The 20,907-nt window shown below is 47.7% G+C and overlaps 1 protein-coding gene across 1 annotated transcript in view; it reads left to right on the forward strand.

Annotated features, from left to right (window-relative positions):
• LOC147732664 (uncharacterized) overlaps positions 1–20,907 on the forward strand; it is a 188,278-nt gene that overhangs the window by 124,982 nt on the left and 42,389 nt on the right. Inside the window, exon 13 of the mRNA XM_086954300.1 lies at positions 4,399–4,603. Within this exon, the coding sequence (XP_086810426.1) occupies positions 4,399–4,603 (205 nt within the window). The remainder of the gene's footprint in view (positions 1–4,398; positions 4,604–20,907) is intronic.

The raw sequence follows: 20,907 nt of genomic DNA on the forward strand, positions 1-20,907 counted from the left end.
AGAGAAGTCAAGAACGGTGTAACTGAACATTTAGAAGAGGTGGTACAGAAAATTGGAATGCTAGTAAAGTGGCACATTATGAATATGGTGAGGGCTGTGGAAAGTTCTTGGCCTGGAAGACGAGGGGAGATATTGCTAGTAAGGGGTGAAACTAATCAATGATGTCTAGACAACCTGAACATCAGGAAAGCTTTTGCTCTCTTTTTTCAAAATGTATACACTTCAGAGTCCATAGCAACAGAAGAACATATTAATAACTGTCTGCAAAAAGATCCCCTACCAGAGTTAGCACAGGATAAACTTAATAAACAGATTAGTTTGGTAGAAGTGTATAACATACTCGAAGGGTTAAAAAAGAGAAAGGCCACAAGGCCAGATGGATTAACGAATGAATTATACAAAGCCCTGGTAGAGGATCTTACTCAGGTACTGACCATTTTATTTAATGCAGCATATATAGATTAACTTCTTGTCCCAGAAACATGGAATGAAGCCACAATAACATTAATGTAAAGGCAAATAAAAGCCCAAAAATATCTGAATCACACAGGCCAATATCTTTACTTAATAACAATTGTAAACTATACACACACATATTGGCCAAAAGATTGGATAAAGTGATGGGAGAACTAAATAATATATCCCAAAAAGGTTTCATGAAGAATAGACAACCACACTACTTAGTCCATGTTCTGGTGTGCGCTATAGAGTTGGCCATAGATAGAGACCTTCCTTCATGACAGTAGATGCGGCAAAGGCATTCGATAGGGTGAGCTGGCCTTTTTTATTTACACTTATAGGACAAAATGAACTCTGGAATATGTTTCAAAATGCAATAAGGAATATATATAAATGCCCCTCGGCGAGGATTTTAGTTAATGGCTCCCTGACTTCACAACACAAAATAGGTAGAGGTACCCACCAAAGATGCCCCTTATCCCTCTTACTGTTTAACTTATACATTAAACCCCTGGTAAGAAGAATTAGGGGTGAACAGAGGATCTTGCCATTTCAATATCAAGATTGGAACAAAAAAGAGGTCCTTTATACGGATGACCTTTTGATTTACACAAGAGGTTTGAAAGGAGCTTTTCCCATTATATTATATATCCTTAAAGACTTTGGAAAAGTTGCAGGTTATCTAGTTAGCAAAGAGAAAGTGGAGATAGTGTCTTGGAATAAACCTGTAGATACAACTCTGAAAAAAAAGAAATCAGGTACTTAGGAGTTCAGGTGGTAAAAATCTGGCTGATGTGGCACAAGAAAACTTTATAAAACTTATGCGGGAAACTAAGAGGCTATTAAAGTCATGGTCACATCTCCCCTTATCCATTATAGGAAGAACAAACTTAATCAAAATGATGATTCTACCAAAATTTACATTAATATTTAATGCACTTCATTTACACTATGAGGCAAGGTGGTTCAGGAAACTGCAAGGGGATTTGGGCAGGTTTACATGGGCTAATAAGGGTGTGAGGATAGCTTGAAAAAAATTATGTAAGAAAAAACTGGATGGTGGGATAGCTTTCCCAGATTTCCTGCTATATTGTTGGGCCTTTAAATTCTACTAACTAAAAATTATCAACAGGCTTTCAACAGCTATGGTGCTTTAACAAACGATCTGGTAGAACAAGGAAACTATTTCCTCTTTAAGTTTGGACAGCCAAAATACTTCAAGAAGGTACGCCTACGAGTATTAAGAGCAGCTAGCAAGCTATGGGTTGAAGTCAGAAGAACTTTAGGAATGCAATATTACAGCCAAATGGCCCCAGTGTGGAAATCTCTGGGAACTTCTGCTTTCTGGACACTTTGTAAATGTAAATGTACAGGAATTTACATAGCGCAAATCACCGAGCGGTTTCTAAGCGCTTGCTTATGGGACCCGTCCTGGTATTCCCCTGTGAGATAACCCCGGCAGGGTATCCACAAGGTGAAAGCCAGGCATCCCGCCACGAGGGGCCGTTGTGGAGATTAAGCAAGCTATTGCCCAGAGTTGCAGAGTGTGAACCCGTGAATCAAGTAGGCACTGGAGCGAGAATTGTCGAGTCCATGGACATTTTAGGACTCAAGACCCAGCCGAGCCGGGAATTGAACCCTGGTCCCGGGCTGACCTCTGCTTCCAGGTCTGCCTCCTCTAACCAGTGAGCCACACTTCTCCACTTTAGCCACTCCATTAATGGAAACAGGAATAGAAAAATGGGACCAGCTAATTGAAAAGGACACTTTAATCTCATTGGACTCACTAACAAGTATTACAAACAATAGGCTTTCCAGGTTAAAAAAACTGCAATTTGTGAGTTGGGCTCAGGACCAATCAAATGTGGGATCCAAAACAGACTGGGAGGAAGAAATGTATAGCCGTAAGCCACAAAAGAAATTAGTGGCGAAGTGGTACTGGAGGTTGGTGCAAGAAGAAGACGGCCCTAATACAATGCCAGATGAAATTTGGAAAGAAGACCTACCAACATCAGATCCATTATTTCTCTGCCGAGTATCAATGTCTACACTTTGGTCTTTCGTGAAGTATGCACCCCTAAGAAGAAATCATCTTTTCACTTTACGCTGGGCTTTTTAGTCTCCAAAGAAATGATCCAAAATGCAGGAGATGAAAATCAGGAGTTGTCTGATATGCAGCCTTGAGAAAGGAGATGATGTACACATGTTCTGGCAAGGTCCAGGAATACAAGCTTTTGGCAAGAAGTGGGTAAGATCTTAACAGCTGTTACGAAAAAGGATATAGATATAACCCTGCCGTTGATTATATTTGGGTTTTTAGAGCGTGGTGGTCCTAAGGGAAAAAGAAGGAAATTGCAAGATCAATTACTACTTATCTTAACATTAAGTACATAGGGTAATCTGTATAAATTGGGTTTATAGGACCTTACCATCTTGTATGAATTAGCCAAACTCGGTGAAGCGTATTGGTAGACTGGATCATATGAATGGCTCAAAAAAGAGGATTAGCACCTGGTAGCCTCTCCGATCCTACATGTCATACCATAATCGAAATTAAAAAGAAAAGGAGAGGTAGGGTGGGGTGGTCCCCACAAAACTCTAAAATTGGTTGAAGGAGATTGTTTCAGAAGGAGTTAATACCCAGCAGGCTGTAGGCATAAAATTCTGGAGCACACATCTCCTATTTATCTGTCACGCATGAGAACCAAAATTAAAAATAAAAAAAATAAAAAAGAAGGCTAGGCCTTTCAACGCCCCCCCCCCGCCCCCCCCACCACCACCACGACCCTGCTCAATAGATGTACCACTGGCAAATTGACATAATTACTATGGCAAAGACTCAACCAAAACTAAGCGCAATACTTGCATAAGTCATCCTTAACTTTCCCTAAACCTATCTATTGTGACCTGTAAAACTAAACCAAGCCATGCACCATAACTTTAAAGCTAACTGCAACCCTGAGCCTAAAACTAATGATACATGTAAGGCTATGCCTAACCCTAAAACCAACACAATAGTATGTTTTAGAAACCTACAGTAATCCTGACTCTAACATTTGGGTTCTAGATGTTCTTGTTTTATCTGTTATGCTTCATACCATTCCATAGTGCAACCACCTTCATTGAGTGGATATGTCATTGAATGAGTGGGTTAGTTGACATCCACTGTGCTCTTCTCCCAGATGTTAAAAGTGAAGTACACTCATGGATCTGTGCTTGATTTGTAACAAAAATAAGTGCCATGGCCTTTGTCAGAAGGCCACTGCAGCCTGCATCACCTGTTGACCCTGCCAGCGCTGGAAATGACAATTCAAGCTATTCCAGACCTCCAAAGCTATAAGAATGGCTTGAGAGGCAAATATTAGTCATTTTAGTATATCTTATATTAACAACAAACTGCTGTTTGGCTCATCTCTAAACTAGACAGACAATGCCACCATCTGGCAGCTCTCATAAGTGCCAGTGTTGACAATTAAGTACTGGTGCTGAGCACCGAACCTACTAGTTCAAATCAAGCACTGCCATGAATCTGTTTCGAGATTCTGCGTGAAAATGAATGAATTTGTTCATTGGCATTAAAAAACTCAACTTTAGGATGCTCAAATTTTGTGAACTAAAAAACTCAACTTTAGGATGCTCAACTTTTGTGAACTCTTTGAGTCTGATTCAGAAAGGTACTCTACCACGTTTTTGTAAGTTTACAAGTGTATGCTATTCACAAAGTATTAGTATCTTTACGACTGCAGAGTTTCCGCACATAAAAGTATAGGACAGTCTTACCTTTAGAGATACTACTAGTAAAATACCTTTGTTGACTACCAAAAAGTCATACACTTACACAGAAGTGTTAGTTTACCTTTGGGAATCAGGCTCTTTGTTTCCCACCCAGATGAATCTCTTTGCTTGCTGAATGTGATTTTCTCAACATTTTTTTTTCAGAAACTGATTAAGGACCATGACGAAACTGTAGCCTTCCTAGAAAGAACTTTTCATCATGACATGGAAATTGTGAAGAGAAAAATGGTGTATGAGAAGAAGAAAAAAGAAAGAGAAGAGGAAAGAAAGCATTCCGTTGCCAGATCGCCACATGTCCAAGAGAAAGACCAACAGATAGAGCAGCGTGTTCTGTCACTTTTGACAGAAAGTAGGTAGAGCTGTGCTTGAAGAAATTTGAGCTTTGTCAGGTCCGAAAACATAACACTGCTGGAGCAATTCTGTCAACATATCTGTTCATGAAATTAATGAATAAAATTAAGTGTTCCTTTAGGGTTAGGCAAACCTAGACTGGGTATTCCCATCCAATTTAGAGATGGGCAGGGTTTTAAGTGGGTCGGGTCTCACCGGCTCTGAGCACCCGCAGTTTTTTAAAAGAAGCCTCAAAACGGGTCTCTATCGGGGTCTGTCTTGTGCCCTGGCACAGGCAGTCCGTTTTTTTCAGAACTGCTGTGACAGCAGGCACATCGATGTGCACTGCTCACACTGCTCACTTCTCACTAGTGGAGAAGTTACGTCATGACGTCATGCCAAGTGAGCGTTGTAGGGGAAGGGAAATCCTTTAAAGAGAGTCATTTTCTCTTTGGATATCCCTTCTCTTTTTGAAACTCAGGAGCAGCAACATTGTTGGGGTGTCACCAGGGCTTTAAGTGGAAGCTTTTTCAATATTATATACAAGTCATAGTTCCTGCTTATTTATCTCATGCAACTAACAACCATTGACAAAGCCAATAGTGCTGACTTGTTGTAGATATGATGTAACTTGTAATATATATCTAGATGCAATGACAGAAACAGCAAAATACAAGTCGGGCGGCACACTACGCTAAGCACAGATTTTTTCAGATTAAGTGTTTGTAAGCCATGCCCTTAATTACATTAGCCACCCCCCTTTGAGATACCCTCCAGTTTTTTCATCCCACTTAAAGACCTGGAGCTGAGGGTACCAGTGGGATAGCGTGCAGGGAGTCCCAAAGGGTGGTTTCCCCGGTAGCAACATTTTAAAAGAAAGTATTGTGCCTCTTCACCATTGGACCAGTAGCACTTCCTGAGCTAATGGTCTCCTGGTTAGGAGGCACAATACGTTCTTTTAAAATTCTGCCCGGGCGCTGGAAACCCACGGTACACCGCTGGGGGGATCAGCTCACTGTGAGCTGGTAGAGCTGCCGGAGGGACCACAGAACCACTGCCACTATTGAATTGAGGTTTCGTCCTATTTAGGATGTTCCTTTCAATGTAGATTTTCTCTGCCAGGGCACGGATGACCAATAAAGCCCCTCACGAGGAGGTGCATGAGGACAATTGATTTTTTGGGGGTTTTCAGAATTAACCTACTTTTTTGGTGCTTGTTGCCCCTGCCGTTCTGGTGAAGTACATTAATCTGAAATAAATCAGCGACCAGATGGCTAATCCTGAATTGGGTATTATGCCTGCCATTTGGGTCTTTGCCGCCGGGGTCTAAATTACCTGCTTAGTTTTTTAAGAGCCAATTGTACATTTTAAAAAATCTGAAATTTCTGCTAGAGTCACTTTTATGTTTGGAGTACATTTTGAAATTCTTTTAATTCACAATGAAATCTTATGAATACTATTGAGAGCTACTACTCTTGCAGCTTCCCAGGAGTACTCAGGTACGTAACATGCACTCATTCAGAAATGTAACAGGTATATATGTCTGAATTGGAAAACATAAATGCTCCTGCACTTGTTAACATTGTTCTTTTACATTTTATATGGGGAAAACTTGTTTTGTGAATTTACAGAAACCTATGACACCCTGAAACACCCACAATCTCATTATGGTAAGATATTTACTTGCACATACAATTGCAACACATTCGGGTAATTGTATGTGTAGGAAATCCATTTAGAAGTGGGAACTCACTTTTTGTTAGTAGCAACATTGAATTTATGTTTATGATTAACCCCTGGGGTGAAGATGATGATTTAATTTTAAGACCACAGAGGCCACAGCAGAGCTTCTAAGGATTTGAAGGCTGGTTGGAATCTATTCCCTGGGACACAAATTGGTTACATATACTAAGCCAAGCAGATTAGTGGGAAGTAGGGGAAGCAGTGTTTCTGGCTCTAAGATCCTACCCACCCAAACAGAGAAGGGGCCATAGGAAGACACACTTAACTTTGGTTCCCGTTGCCTTTACACTCGCCCTTGATGGACGGGTTAAATAGGGGAGAGGCCACTGTATGATGTATGTGGAAACTGTACAGATTGTGCTAGAAGTCTGTGCCACATGTATCAAAAATCCATTTTGCATTCCTTAAATAGCGAACTTCATGTAATCGCTATTTAAGGATAGCAAAATATTATGTAAGAAAATCGCAATTGCCTAAAAGTGATCCTAAAGATTCACAATTGCAATTAGGTAATCCCTAGTAGGTAATAGTACTCCATTTGTTCCTGTGAGTCAAAAGGCCCATAGGTGCGAATGGTTTTGCATTACCTATTTTAAGATTACCTAATTGGTAATCGCAAATTAGGTAATGCAATACCAAGGGTGCCCGGGGTCCTAAGGCCCCTCCAAGCACCCCAAAAAAATGTGCACATGTAAAGCTCACACATGCCATAGGAGCATGTGTGCGCCACATGGGACTTTAAGAAATGCATTTTTGTGCATTTTTCAAAATTTGAAAATGGTTATCATCGACTTGGTGTCAACACTAATAGCATTTTCTAAATGCACAGTTTGCATTAAGAAAATGCTTGGTACATGTGTTACAGGAATTGCAATTTGCGATTCCCTATTTGTAGTCACAATTTTAGGTAATCGCAGCTTTTCCGATTACCTAAAATTGCAACTGCAAAGCCTTTCATACACCTCGAAAGGCAATTTTGCATTCGCATACGGGCGAAATTACTGATTCGCAACGTTTGCGAATGCAAAAATGTTTGATCGATGTGACCCTTTAGCACAGTGGTTCTGACAGTTTTTGTGTTAACTGTATCATGTATTTTCACCAGTCAATTTCAGCACAGCACAGACCCAAACAAAGGGTGAAAGGAGCCCTTTCGGGTAGTTAGGAAAATTGAGCGAAAAAGCTACTGCACCCTCTTCAGCAATTCACATACAGTTCGAGTACAGTGGTGCAACAACCAAGAGGTGACGAATTAGCAATATGTAATTAGAGTTATTCTTTATTAATGTTTAGACACCGTCTTTAAAACATACAGTCTTTAAAAACAATAACATATTTTATATATCTGAAAGAAACACGTTAATATTAGGTTCCTTACCTTAGAATATCCCCAGGCGTCAGTCTGGATCCGGAAACTTTTGCGTAGCAGTACCCCTGCGCGTCGGTAGGCGTCGTCTGCAGGCGTCCCCTGCGGCTCCACGTCCGTCGTCGGCGTCGTGCGCCGTGATGACGTCGCTGGAGTATATAGACGCCGCCTCCGCGCGCTGACGTCAGTTCTTCTTTTTTCCGCGCCAGTAAGCGCAGATCCGAAGAGCAGTACTCCGGTCTTTTGACCAAGTTTTGTCAACTTTCTATATCTTTTTGGTGCCTGGTAGGATGCCCGGTTTCAAGGATTGTGACGGTTGTGACCGCACGATGTCGGTCACGGACCATCACCGACTCTGCCTCCGGTGCCTGGGCCCCGACCACGACGTGGACGCCTGCGTCGATTGCCGGGCTCTGACTAATAAGGCTAGACGGGAGCGGTCCCGCAAGCTACTCGAGCTCCGGGTGTCGGCCCCGGTCCGGCCGGAGGTCCAGGGAGCGTTCAAGGGAGCGGTCGCGGATCCGCGCGGGACGCTCCGGAAGTCGTCACCATTCGTCGGGCTCTTCAGGTAAGAAACACAAGAAGTTGGGGCGTCGTCATCGTACCCCCGACGCACGCACGACGTGGCCGGGGGTTCGGGTGACCCCAACCCCGCGGCTCCGCGAGAGTCGCCGGCGCGGCCTGCTCCATACCCTCCGGTCCCTGGGCAAGGTGCAACGCCTGAGGAGATTGAGGCGTTCCTCATGGCCATGAGGGCACTCACTTCTCCGACGGGGCCTACGGCGCCTTCAGGCCTAGTGCTACCGTCTGGGGGCCCTGGGGGTTCGGGTGTCCCTGGCTCGACGCCATCGGGTGCTCCGGCCCCGGTGCCGCCGATGGCTCCGGCGCCGCAAGGGCCTTTGGGGTCGACGCCGGGTGGTCTGCCGGCCGCTCCTGCGCCGATTCCATCGGGGTTGCCCCCGACGCCGTCCCCGCGCGACGCCGGTTCTCCTGTGCCGGCTCCGGGCGGCGTCGTCCCCATACCCTGCCCGAATCCGGTCGCGGAGTCGGACCGACGTCGCTCGACGCCGGGCTCGACGCCGATGGGGCCTGCGAACCCCGAGGAGCCGGTCTACATCGTTGACTCCGAATATGGAGATGATGAAGAGTACGGGGAAGGTTGGGAGGGGTCTGAGGACCCTCTGTTACGCGAGTGTCAGTATGACGTGGACTGGACAGGTGACTTGGGGGATGCCAGTGGGCTGGACGACTCTCCTAACCCTGGCTTTGTCTCTCCTCCTTCCGTGGCATCGGAGGAGGGAGCTGCCTATTCAGTGGTGCTGATGAGGGCTGCCAAGGCCTTACACCTTGAGCTCCCCGTCGCGGCCGTGAGGCCTAACATCCTCACTGAGGTCTTCAAACCGCAGTCATGCCCACAGGAGCCACTGCTGCCGTTTAACGAAGCCTTGTCAAACGTTCTGTTGGGCACGTGGTCCAGGCCCTCTTCAGGTTCGCCTGTTGATCGGAACGTGGCCAGACGCCACCGTCCTTGTCCGGACGACCCCAAGTTCCTGTCCACCCATCCCACCCCTGAGAGTCTGGTGATCCAGGCCTCGACTTCCCAGACCGCATTCCCGTCGGCCCCGCCCGACTGGGAATCTAAGAGGTATGACCAGTATGGCAAGAAGGTCTTCTCGTCCCTGAGTTTGGGACTGCGGTCTTGCAACACTGCTTGCCTCTTGGGCCGCTACACCCACTCTGTGTGGGATACGGTCGCGGAACTGCTGCCAGAATGCCCCATGGAGGTGCGGGCGAAGCTCGGCAAGGCTGTGGCTGAGGGCCGAGATGCAGCAAAATATTCCATACGGTGTGGTCTTGATACGACCGACTCGCTGGGCAGAGCGATGTCCACGACGGTGGCGATTCGTCGCCACGCCTGGCTGAGATCCGCCAACTTTGTGGCAGATGTCCAAAATGCCTTGATGGACATGCCGTTTGATGGCTGTCGCCTGTTTGGTGACAAGGCGGACCACGCGCTGGAACGCTTCAAGGACTCCAGGGCCACGGCCAAGTCCTTGGGTCTCTCGACCCAGCGCCAGCAAACGGGTTCGTTTCGCTCCTTTCGTGGCCAAGGAAGGGGCGTCCCCACATGTGCTGCCAGCCACGCGCCGCAACAATCTTTTCAACGCGGTGGCGGCCGTGGAAACCGCCGCGGAGGCGGTCGGGGTCAACGGCGGGGTCAGGCCACACCTCCCCCCGCAGCATCTGCCTCCAAATCCTCCTGGTCCGTGATTTCAGGCCCATGTGACGCCAGTGGGTGGCAGGGTTCGCCATCACCACGCCCGCTGGCGCACAATCACATCGGACAGGTGGGTGCTGCAACTCGTCCGAAGGGGCTACTCCCTCCCCTTCGAGACCACTCCTCCAGCCATGCCACCGCAGAACCACCGTGTGTCGGGGGACCACTTGACACTTCTGCAGGAGGAAGTTACGGCCCTCTTGGCCAAGGGGGCCATCGAGCGCGTTCCTGGGCCAGAAGTAGGGCGTGGTTGCTATTCCCACTACTTTCTGGTGCCCAAGAAGGACAAAGGGGGCCTACGTCCTATCTTGGATCTACGGAACGTCAACGGCTTCCTCCGGAAGGAGAAGTTCAAGATGTTGACATTAGCTCAGGTCTTGGCTGCTCTAGACCCGCAAGACTGGATGGTAGCGTTGGACTTGCAGGATGCGTATTTTCACATCCCCGTCCTGCCGGCCCACCAGCGTTACCTGCGGTTCACGGTAGGCCAGGAGCACTTTCAGTTTATCGTGCTCCCCTTCGGCCTTACCAGCGCCCCACGGGTGTTCACAAAGGTGTTGGCGGTGGTCGCAGCCCATCTGCGCAGGTTAGGGGTTTCAGTCTTCCCCTACCTAGACGACTGGTTGTTGAAGGCGGGCTCGCCCCAGACAGTCGTCCACCACCTTCAGATGACGGCAGACCTCTTGCACGACCTGGGGTTCTCCATCAATGTGCCAAAATCACACCTGTGTCCCTCTCAAAAGCTCCTTTTCATCGGAGCGGTTCTGGACTCGGCGCAGTTTCGGGTTTATCCTCCGGAACGGCGGGTCCGGGATATACAGGCTTTGATTCCCATCTTTCAACCGCTATCCCGGGTTTCGGTCAGGTTGACGCTGCAGCTGCTGGGGCTGATGGCTTCCTGCGTCCTTCTGGTGCATCACGCCCGGTGGCGGATGCGGGCTCTGCAGTGGGACCTGAAGTTTCAGTGGGCCCAGCATCAGGGCAACTTGTCCGACCACGTCTTGATCTCGGAGGGCACTGCGAGACAACTGCAGTGGTGGCTTACGGACCGCGATTGGGTCAGAGGCAGATCCCTCTCCCTTCCCCAACCGGAGCACGTTGTCGTGACGGACGCGTCCCTCCAGGGCTGGGGAGGCCACTTGGGAGAGGCGGAGATCAGAGGCATCAACCTGTTGGAGCTACGGGCGATTCGTCTAGCACTGAAGGCATTCCTCCCCTTTGTCAACGGGAGTGTAGTGCAGGTGTTCACGGACAACACCACCGCCATGTGGTACTGCAACAAACAGGGCGGGGTGGGGTCGTGGACCCTTTGCCAGGAGGCTCTGCGCCTCTGGCAGTGGCTGGAACGTCAGGGCGTGACTTTGACGGTTCAACACCTGGCAGGTTCTCTGAACGCCAGGGCGGACGAACTCAGCCGTCGGTGCTCGATGGATCACGAATGGCGTCTGAACTCGGACGTGGCGCAAGGACTCTTTCTGCAATGGGGAGAGCCTTGGTTAGATCTATTCGCCACAGAAGAGAACGCGCAATGTCATCAGTTCTGCGCGTTGGTGTTTCCAAGACGGCACTCGCACGGCGACGCCTTTCGGCGCGAGTGGAGTTGCGGTCTGTTATACGCCTTTCCGCCTATACCACTTCTGCCCAGAGTGCTGAAGAAGATCAGGCGCGACCGGGCCCAAGTTATCCTTGTGGCTCCGGACTGGGCTCGAAGGTACTGGTATCCCGAGCTACTCAGCATGTCAGTCGGTCCCCCGATCCGCCTGCCCCTTCAGGAGGACCTTCTGTCGCAGCAGCAGGGGACGGTCCTCCACCCGAACCTCTCCAGTCTCCACCTCCATGCTTGGAGATTGAGCGGCGGCAGTTGAGGCCATTTGACTTGCCTCCTGAAGTCTGTGATGTAATTCTGGCAGCCAGGCGTCCCTCCACAAAGTCGGTATACGCCTGTCGGTGGAACAGATTTGTGGCATGGTGCACAGCAAAGGCTGTGGATCCTCTTTCTGCCCCTCTTTCCGAGGTTCTTCTGTTTCTTCTCTCTCTTGCCCAGCAGGGCTCTGCTCTGGGCACTATCAAGGGCTACCTTTTGGCCCTTTCAGCCTTTCTAAGGCTTCCTGATCAGCCTTCTTTGTTCAAGTCCCCAATTGTAACGAGATTCTTGAAGGGCATCACACACATGTATCCACCTGTTCCGTTTGTGATGCCTCAGTGGGACTTGAACCTGGTTCTAACCTTTTTGATGTGTGCTCCCTTTGAGCCCCTTCATTCTTGTCCTCTACGTCTCCTGACTTTAAAGACGGCTTTCCTGGTTGCCATCACCTCTGCCAGGAGAGTGAGTGAGCTCCAGGCTCTTTCTGTCCAACCTCCTTTCCTGTCCATTCATCCTGACAAGGTGGTTCTAATGACTAGACCTTCTTTCCTGCCCAAAGTAGTTTCTGCTTTTCACATCGGGCAGTCCATCGCCCTCCCCTCCTTCTTCCCGCCTCCGCATCCTTTGAAGGATGAAGAGCGGCTCCATCGTCTGGACCCAAAACGTGCGCTTTCATTTTACATGGATCGCACACGCCAGTTCCGGGTGGATGACCAACTGTTTGTTGGCTACGTGGGTGCGAAGAAGGGACGGTCGGTACATAAACGGACCATCTCTCGGTGGGTCGTTCTGTGCATCAAAGCGTGCTACTCTTTGGCTCGGAAGGAGCCTCCTGTTGGGCTGAGGGCCCATTCCACTCGGGCCACGGCGGCTACTACTGCCCTGGGCCGGGGAGTCCCCTTGCAGGACATTTGCCAGGCGGCTACGTGGGCCTCGCTGCACACCTTCGCGAGGCACTACTGCCTGGATAGTCAAGTCCGGAGGGATGGCTTCTTTGGCCGTTCTGTCCTCCAGGACTTTCTGGTGTAGGAATGTATTGGTTCGCAGACCCACCACCGGGGTTGGTCTTGCTGGGGTGTCTATTCTAAGGTAAGGAATCTAATACTAACGTGTTTCTTTCAGATGAACAAGTTACTTACCTTCGGTAACGATATATCTGTAAGAAACATTAGTTAGTATTAGATTCCTTACCGAACCCACCCATCCTCCCCGTTCTGCGAACTGATACCTAGGGTTAAGGACATCCCTTTCAGGGCCCTAGTTTCAAATGGCACCAGTGTTGGTTCTCACATGGCTCTGCGTGTTCTGGCGCGGAAAAGCTGTGTACAAAGAACTGACGTCAGCGCGTGGAGGCGGCGTCTATATACTCCAGCGATGTCATCACGGCGCACGACGCCGACGACGGACGCGGAGCCGCAGGGGACGCCTGCAGACGACGCCTACCGACGCGCAGGGGTACTGCTACGCAAAAGTTTCCGGATCCAGACTGACGCCTGGGGATATTCTAAGGTAAGGAATCTAATACTAACTAATGTTTCTTACAGATATATCGTTACCGAAGGTAAGTAACTTGTTCAATTTTACCATATAAATACCAATTCATCATAATACACTAAAAACTCCCAAAACTCCATGTAATTAAGAGAAAATGTGCACAGTTTCATAGTGCACAACAGTCAAACACTCATATTGGGTGGATACCTGTAATTTACAGATTTGCACACTTTACGGCTTCTTGTGTTGTCCCCGCATGTAGAACGCAGTACATTGTGATTATTTTCCACTTGTAAAAAAACTCCTCATCATCTGGCTTGTCCCTGTCCTTAATCAGTGAGGTATGTGTACTCCCCGGAAGAAAACCCCACAGTCCACCTACAAGGCAACATAGGAGTTGGGTCCTCACACTAAGAAGAGTTTCACACATTTACCTTAAGGTTTTTCTGCCGGAATCTCAGACAAAAGGCCTCATTAAGAGTTCCGGGGATGGTATACCAGCACAAACGTGATGGGTATACCGTCCACCTTGTTACAAGTGCATTAGGATATAATACACTTTTAATTAGGCGGTTGATATATCCGTCATGTTTGTGCCAAACTCTAAATCAGGAATAAAGTATCTTTAAGGATTGCCTTCATTTTTTTTGTAGCAAACGAGGTTGAATTCATACTGCTGAAGTAGGCCTAGCCGACCCCCAGTCAGGATTTTCAGTCCGTATTCTTGTCACAAATCACATCCAAGAGACAATAGAAACTTCCAATCAGTAGGCATCACAGCCTAGAACCAATCAGAACTAACGTTATTCAAAATGGCATCCTACCAGGCCACTAAACAGATAAAATGGTTCAAGGATGAGAGACCCAATCTTAAACCAATATGGCATCCAGATGTTTTGAGTGTGATTACTAGTAGGTGCGAATTCTGACTGACATATCAGAATAAGAAATAAAAAAATATTGGATTTTCCCTGGTTTCCTTAATCAAGACTGAAATGGCGACAGGGAATTGAACGAAGATCCTAATTTATTTATTTATTTATTTATGGACTTATAAAGCGCCTGATTCAATTCCCGGAGGGATATCTCTGCGCTTGTGCTTCCGCTGGTTAGTAACTATCAGGGTTTATTGGCTGTAACACTAGAAAATTTGATCTAAGGCAGGGTGAAGAGATATGTTTTAAGGTTTTTTCTAAAGGATTCAAGACTGGGGATTTGTTTCAGCACGGGGGGTAGGGAGTATTTAGGATACAAAATTCAATAACTGTGGCAAGAAGCAGTTAAACTCAAAGGGGCGTATTAACAAGGGCCTTATCTCCACTTTTTTGGCTTTAAAAGCCCAAAAAGCGGAGATAATATTATCGCCCTATCTACAAGGGGATGCTAACATGCATTAGCGCATGTTAGCAGCCTTTTCCCCGACGCCTCGCTCTGCATCTGTAATGAGATGCAAAGTGGGCGTCACTAGGCGTAACTCACACAGGGGGACTTGTAAAATATCACTAAGTACACATTGCGATATTTACAAGGCGGCCCAGAACATTTTAGCATATGTTAGTTTTTGGCGAAAACCGCGGTTTTCGCCAAAAGCTAACGTCTGCTAAAATCCTGACTAATGTATGTGTAACATAGGAGGTGGATTATTGTGTCACGACCAGGGCCGGACTGGCTACCGGGCAGGTGTGTGTGCTTCCGAGCTGGGGGCTACTTTCTCTGTGGTGGGGGCTTATTTCGTTGATGGGGACCTGCGTGCGCATTGAAATAAAAAGAGCAAAACGAATTTAGTTTTTCACACGCAGGTCCCTATCAACTAAATCAGCCCCCAGCTCGGCAGCACGCACAACTGCCCGGTAGCCAGTTCGGCCCTGGTCACGACCACAGGGCCGTATCATCAAGCATATCGCCGTTTTGCAGGGAACATCGCTGAAAAACCAGCGATGTTCCCTGCAAAACTGCGATTTCCCTGCTATCGCTGGAATTTATATCGCCATTGCGCTATGCGTTGTTAATACAGTGCAAGCATGTCGATAAATTCGAGCGATAGCTGGCCTTAACAAAAACCGCGCTTAGCGCGGTCAGCAGTATTTAACGCTGACTCTTGTTGATATGCCCCTCTATTCGTTGGATTATTTTTATGAACATAGCTTTTCTTCACCTCAAAACCGCCATTTTTTTTCTTTAAAAGCAACCGAGAAGAATATTGAATTCGCAACACTCCCTGTGTGTTAAAATGGATATTCCCAGGCTCCGAGCCCTCGTCCATGCAAGTATCAGAAAGATTGGATAATCATCAGCACCTGGAGAACTGTGCCCAGCATCAGGTCCAAAAGAACATTGAAAATAAACCTAGTAGATGCAACGGGGACGTCTCTCGGTTACAATCACAAGACAACATTTAGGGCAGGGTTGTCTATCTGGTTACAGTGCCGGGGAGCTAGAGGGGGAGCATTTTCTGAGGTGAGGACCCAACACTTATTTTTCCTTAGGTGGGCAGTGAGGTGTCTGGCAGGGGGTGAACATACCTCACTTAGACGAGACGAGGTAGATGAAATTGAAGTAACAGGATTTAAGTAATCAGGACTTTGTGAATAGCCCAAACTTGCTAGGATTCAAAGCCTAAACACAGAAAACAAAACTGGATATTAAAATAAACTAACTTTTAAAATAAAATGACACTTTTTTCTTTACTCTGCAACTGCATGCCCTGTTATGACAAATACATGTTTTGCGATAAATAATAAAATGGAAGGTAATTTGTGAGATATCCTGCTTTTACCTTAAAAACCGGAGGAAAAAACCCATTGAATACACTGAAGAAGAAGGGCTCCTGCCGCCACTTCAGTTATTTGTCTTTCTCCGGTATTCTTTCCCCGGTAGGTATTGTGTCTGTATGATTAATGCACAGCCCACGCACACAAAGCGCCCATTGTAGTTCTCAGCACATATAAGGCTGGCATTCCCAAGAGACCTGGCCACATTATTCGGTTGCGTCTCGCGCTACTGAGACGTCTCCTTGAATCAGAGAAAAACACTGCAGCTCTTATAAATTGGAAAGGGTCCAGAAGCGACCTCTTTCTCACCCTTTTCATTTTCAATACCTATTGTCACCTGAAAACATGATACGAGTTTTCGAAACAAGAGTGGTAGAAGCTTGCTCGGGGGCAGCTTGGGTATTAAAAGAGAGATAAACCAATGGTAATGTGGCTCAGAGCGTTGCAGCTTCTTCCCTACAACCTATCAGCAAATTCACATCAGACTTTCATCCTTCTGAGGCTAATAAGCAGGGCTTTAAGTGTGATGAAAAAACTAGGGGTTTCTCTCTCTTAAAGGCTGCGTGGCCAATGTAATTAAGTGCAAAAAGAATAATTGATGGACAGAATGCAGAACAATGTCATGCATTCACCCCAGTACAGAGATCTGGGTCTAAATCCATAGTTATTTTGCTCACCATGTGATTCCAGTTTTGACCCAGCCACATGCAAATCAGTCTTGACCCTACCCAAATGGGAACAGTCCAGCCCGAACTGCCAGGCCAGGTCCTCTCTGGACTTGAAATTAGCATCCTAAGACCGGTTTCGGGGTTTCACCCTTCATCAGCCAGAATAGCTTGACTCCAGTGGCATGGAGAGCACAGCACCCACGTATGGGCATACCCGTCCAACTCGGGGTGACAAATGCAAACAGATCAATTGATGGACAGAAAGCAGAACAATGTCATACATTCACCCCAGTACAGAGATCTGGGCCTAAAGCCATTGTTTTTTTGATCACCATGCCATTCCAGTTTAGACCCAGCCATATGCAAATTAGTCTTGACCCTGCACCCAATGGGAACAGTCCAGTCCGAACTGCCAGGCCAGGTCCTCACTGGACTGGAAACAAGCATCCTAGGACCGGTTTTGGGGTTTCACACTCATCAGCCAAGATAGCTTGACTCCAGTGGCATAGAGAGCATGGGACCCACGTAACAAAAGCAAAAAGAACAATTGACCAGGGAGGGCTGCGCTTGGCAGTCCGGGCTGGACTGTTCCCATAAGGAACAGGGTCAAGATTGATTTGGGTATGGCTGGGTGTAAACTGGGGTGGTGTGGTGAGCAAAAGAATGATGGATTAAACCCAGAACCTTGTGACTAGGGTGAATGTTTGCATTGTCCAGCATTCCGTCCATCAATTGGTTCTTTTGCATATGTCGCCCTAAATGGGAGGGGTATGCCCAGACGTGGTTCCCATGCTCACTACACCACTGAATTCAAGCTATCCTGGCTGATATGGGGTGATGGCCTGAAACCAGTCCCAGGATACTTGTTTCCGGTCCAGGGAGGACCCGGCTTGGCAGTTCGTGCTGGACTGTTCCCATAGGGTATAGGGTCAAGACTGATTTGCATATGGCTGGGTCCAAACTAGGGTGGTGTGGTGAGAAAAATGATGATGGATTAAACCCAGAACCTTGTGACTGGGGGCGAATGTTTGTCCAGCATTTCGTCCATCAATTGTTTCTTCTGCATATGTTACCCTAAGTGGGAGGGGTATACCCAGACATGGATCCTGTGCTCACTACACCACTGGATTCAAGCTAGCCCGGCTGATGAGGGGTAATGCCTTGAAACCGGTTCCAGGATGCTTGTTTCTGGTCCAGGGAGGATCTGGCTTGGCAGTTTAGTCTGGACTGTTGCCATAAAAAACAGGGTCAAGACTGATTTACATGTGGCTGGGTCCAAACTGGGGTGGTGTGGTGAACAACATAATGATGGATTAAAGCAGATCCTTGTGACTGGGAATGAATGTTTCCTTTGTCCAGCATTCTGTCCACCAACTGTTTCTTTTGCATAGGTCGCCCTAAGTGGGAGGGGTATGCCCAGGCATGGGTCCGTGCTCACTACACTACTGGATTCAAGCTAGCCTGGCTGATGAAGGGTGATGTCCCAAAACAGGTCCCAGGATGCTTGTTTTTGGTCCAGGGAGGACCTGGATTGGTAGTTGGGCTGGGCTATTCCCATAAGGAACATGGTCAGGACTGATTTGCATATGGCTGGGTCCAAACTGGGGTGGTGTGGTGACAAAAGAATGATGGATTAAAACTAGATCCTTATGACTGGGGGTGAATGTTTGCATTCCGTCCATCAATTGTTTCGTTTGCATATGTCGCTCTAAGTGGAGGGGAATGGCCAGTGGTGGCTTTGGTGCTCACTACACCACTGGATTCAAGCTAGTCTGGCTGATGAGGGGTGATGCCCTGAAACTGGTCCCAGGATGCTTGTTTACGGTCCAAGGAGGACCTGGCTTGGTAGTTTGGGCTGCACTGTTCCCATAAGCAACAGGGTCAAGACTGATTTGCATATTGCTGGGTCCAAACTGGGGTGATGTGGGGAGCAAACGAATGATGGATTAAACCCAGATCCTAGTGACTTGAGGTGAATGTTTGCATTGCCCAGCATTATGTCCATCAATTGTTTCTTTTGCAATGTAATTAAGGGCGTGGCTTAAAACACATAAGCTAAATATCTGTGCTTAGTGTAGTGTGCCTCCCGGCTTATATTTTGCTGTTTCTGTCATTCAATCCAGATATATGATATAATAAGTAACATCATACCTACAACACATCAGAACTATTGACTTTGTCAATAGTTGTGTGCTGCTTAAGATAAACAACCAACAATTATGGCTTGGAGGAGATACGTCAGCAACCAAGATGGCTGCTTAGGGTCCCGGCTCCGCCGACCTCCGTAACCCGCCACGATATCCTGTACATTATTCTGACTTTACGCCTAGTCTCTGTGTGCATGAACTGTTCCGCACTCCGATGGTGAAATCCGGAAACTTTTATCGGCTTGTTTGACGAAGTTCCATCGAGTTGAAGTTTGCGGCCTACTCCAGCGGTGAAGCCAGGGCCTGGAGTACTTTCACAGTTGGGCTGTAGTGCAACAACATCGGCCAGGGAATCGGGCTGGGTCCGGTCGACCGGAGTGGAGGCTTTAATTCAGCCCGAAATTGGCAGCAATCGTTTTCATTGCTCAGCATCGACTGAGGGGTGAGTCAGCTTGCTGCCGGCTGCGGGTGGGGGCCCTCGTCCTGCAGACCCGGTTTGCGCCCGCTGGGATTCAGTGGTTCGGGGTCTCTGGCCTGCGGCCTTAACTGGGTTGATTGTAGCTGCGGACAAAGACTGGTCACTCTTCGCATTTGCACGTTCGTGGTCCTGTCTGTCCCCCCGAGGATGCCAGACTCACCCGGGGAGGTGATTGTGACTGATATCGGGCATGAGAATATGGATTGAACGGTGCATGAGCCATCGCTGAGGTCAATACTGGCAGAACTTTGGGCATTTCCCTCACATGTGGATACTTTGTTGAGCAAATTGGACACGCGCCTATCTGAGATGCTCCTGGTGGAACCGGCCCAACCTTATTGTTGGAACAGGAATCTACAGCCATTCATACCGCGGCCATTTTGACTCCGTGCGTGAACCCCGTGAGGAACCAAGTATTGGAACCATCGGATGGTGCCCTGGGAGACGGTGTTCCCGAGGATGTCATGGTATTGCTGAACCTTCCACCACCACCGGCTTTGGATATAACGTCAGGCGTTCCCCTCCCGAAGACTTTTGTTTGTGACTTTCCATTCATTTTGCGGTCATTTTTTCCTTTCCTGGTGACGCTACGACTCCTGTGCAAGACACATTGGGACTGTTCAACTAGGAGGGTGAGTTCATCTGCGTCTACAGTTCCTGTGGACTCACTGCCTGCCGGTAGCCATGGGCTGCTTTCTGATGACTCTCTTCTTCTTTATTGCTTCTTTGTGTGCCTTTGGGTCTCGCTGGGAGGGGTTCGTGTTCTTGTTCGGAAGGGCCAAGGTTAAGATCGACTGGGTCGGGAAGGGTTGGCGTGGCTTTCATAAGTGTTGGACCTGCAACTGTTTGCTCTAAGAGGCTGGGCGGTGTCTCATGGTACCCTCTAATTTCTTCTATATTGTTGTCTTAAACTGGTCTTTTAGTGATATGGGGTGGCTGTTTCAGGCGTGGGGTCTAAAGGGGCTGGGAGCCCACATGGATATCCCCTTCTCCGTTCTTTCTCCTACCTTTGGGGTTTTAGTTATTAGGGGCCACAGGCACTCTGCTAGTGGGGTTAGGCTGTAGCCATTTGAAGGGGTGCAGGGTGGGGGGCTGTAGTTTTTTTTTTTTCCTTTTTTATTTTCTATGGCCTTTCTTTCCTTCTCTCTCTTTCTTAAAGGATTAGAATAGCTAAGAATCATTCGGATTCTTATTGTGTGTTTGTATTTCGTGCTTATGCTCTTATGATATCCTGATTCCTGGGTGGGCAGGCTCCGAGTCCTGGCGCAACATGGAATGTATATTGGGTGTTCTTTTGTACCGATCTAAATGCTCTGGCGCCAATTCTCCATTATAGTGGTTATTACATGCATATCCTGTTTCTTGCCCTGTCCCCCGCATTCTGTTTGATTGTATGGCACCTGATCCTCTCTTATAAAATATAAAATGAAACCTCTGTCTCATCCTGGAACCCAGTTGTGCATTCTAATACAAGTTTTATCCTGAATCGCAGCCGGACCTCTGGGTTGTCGGCT

The sequence above is a fragment of the Lissotriton vulgaris genome, chromosome 2_1, assembly GCF_964263255.1.
Source record: "Lissotriton vulgaris chromosome 2_1, aLisVul1.2, whole genome shotgun sequence".
Taxonomy (NCBI): Eukaryota; Metazoa; Chordata; class Amphibia; order Caudata; family Salamandridae; genus Lissotriton; species Lissotriton vulgaris.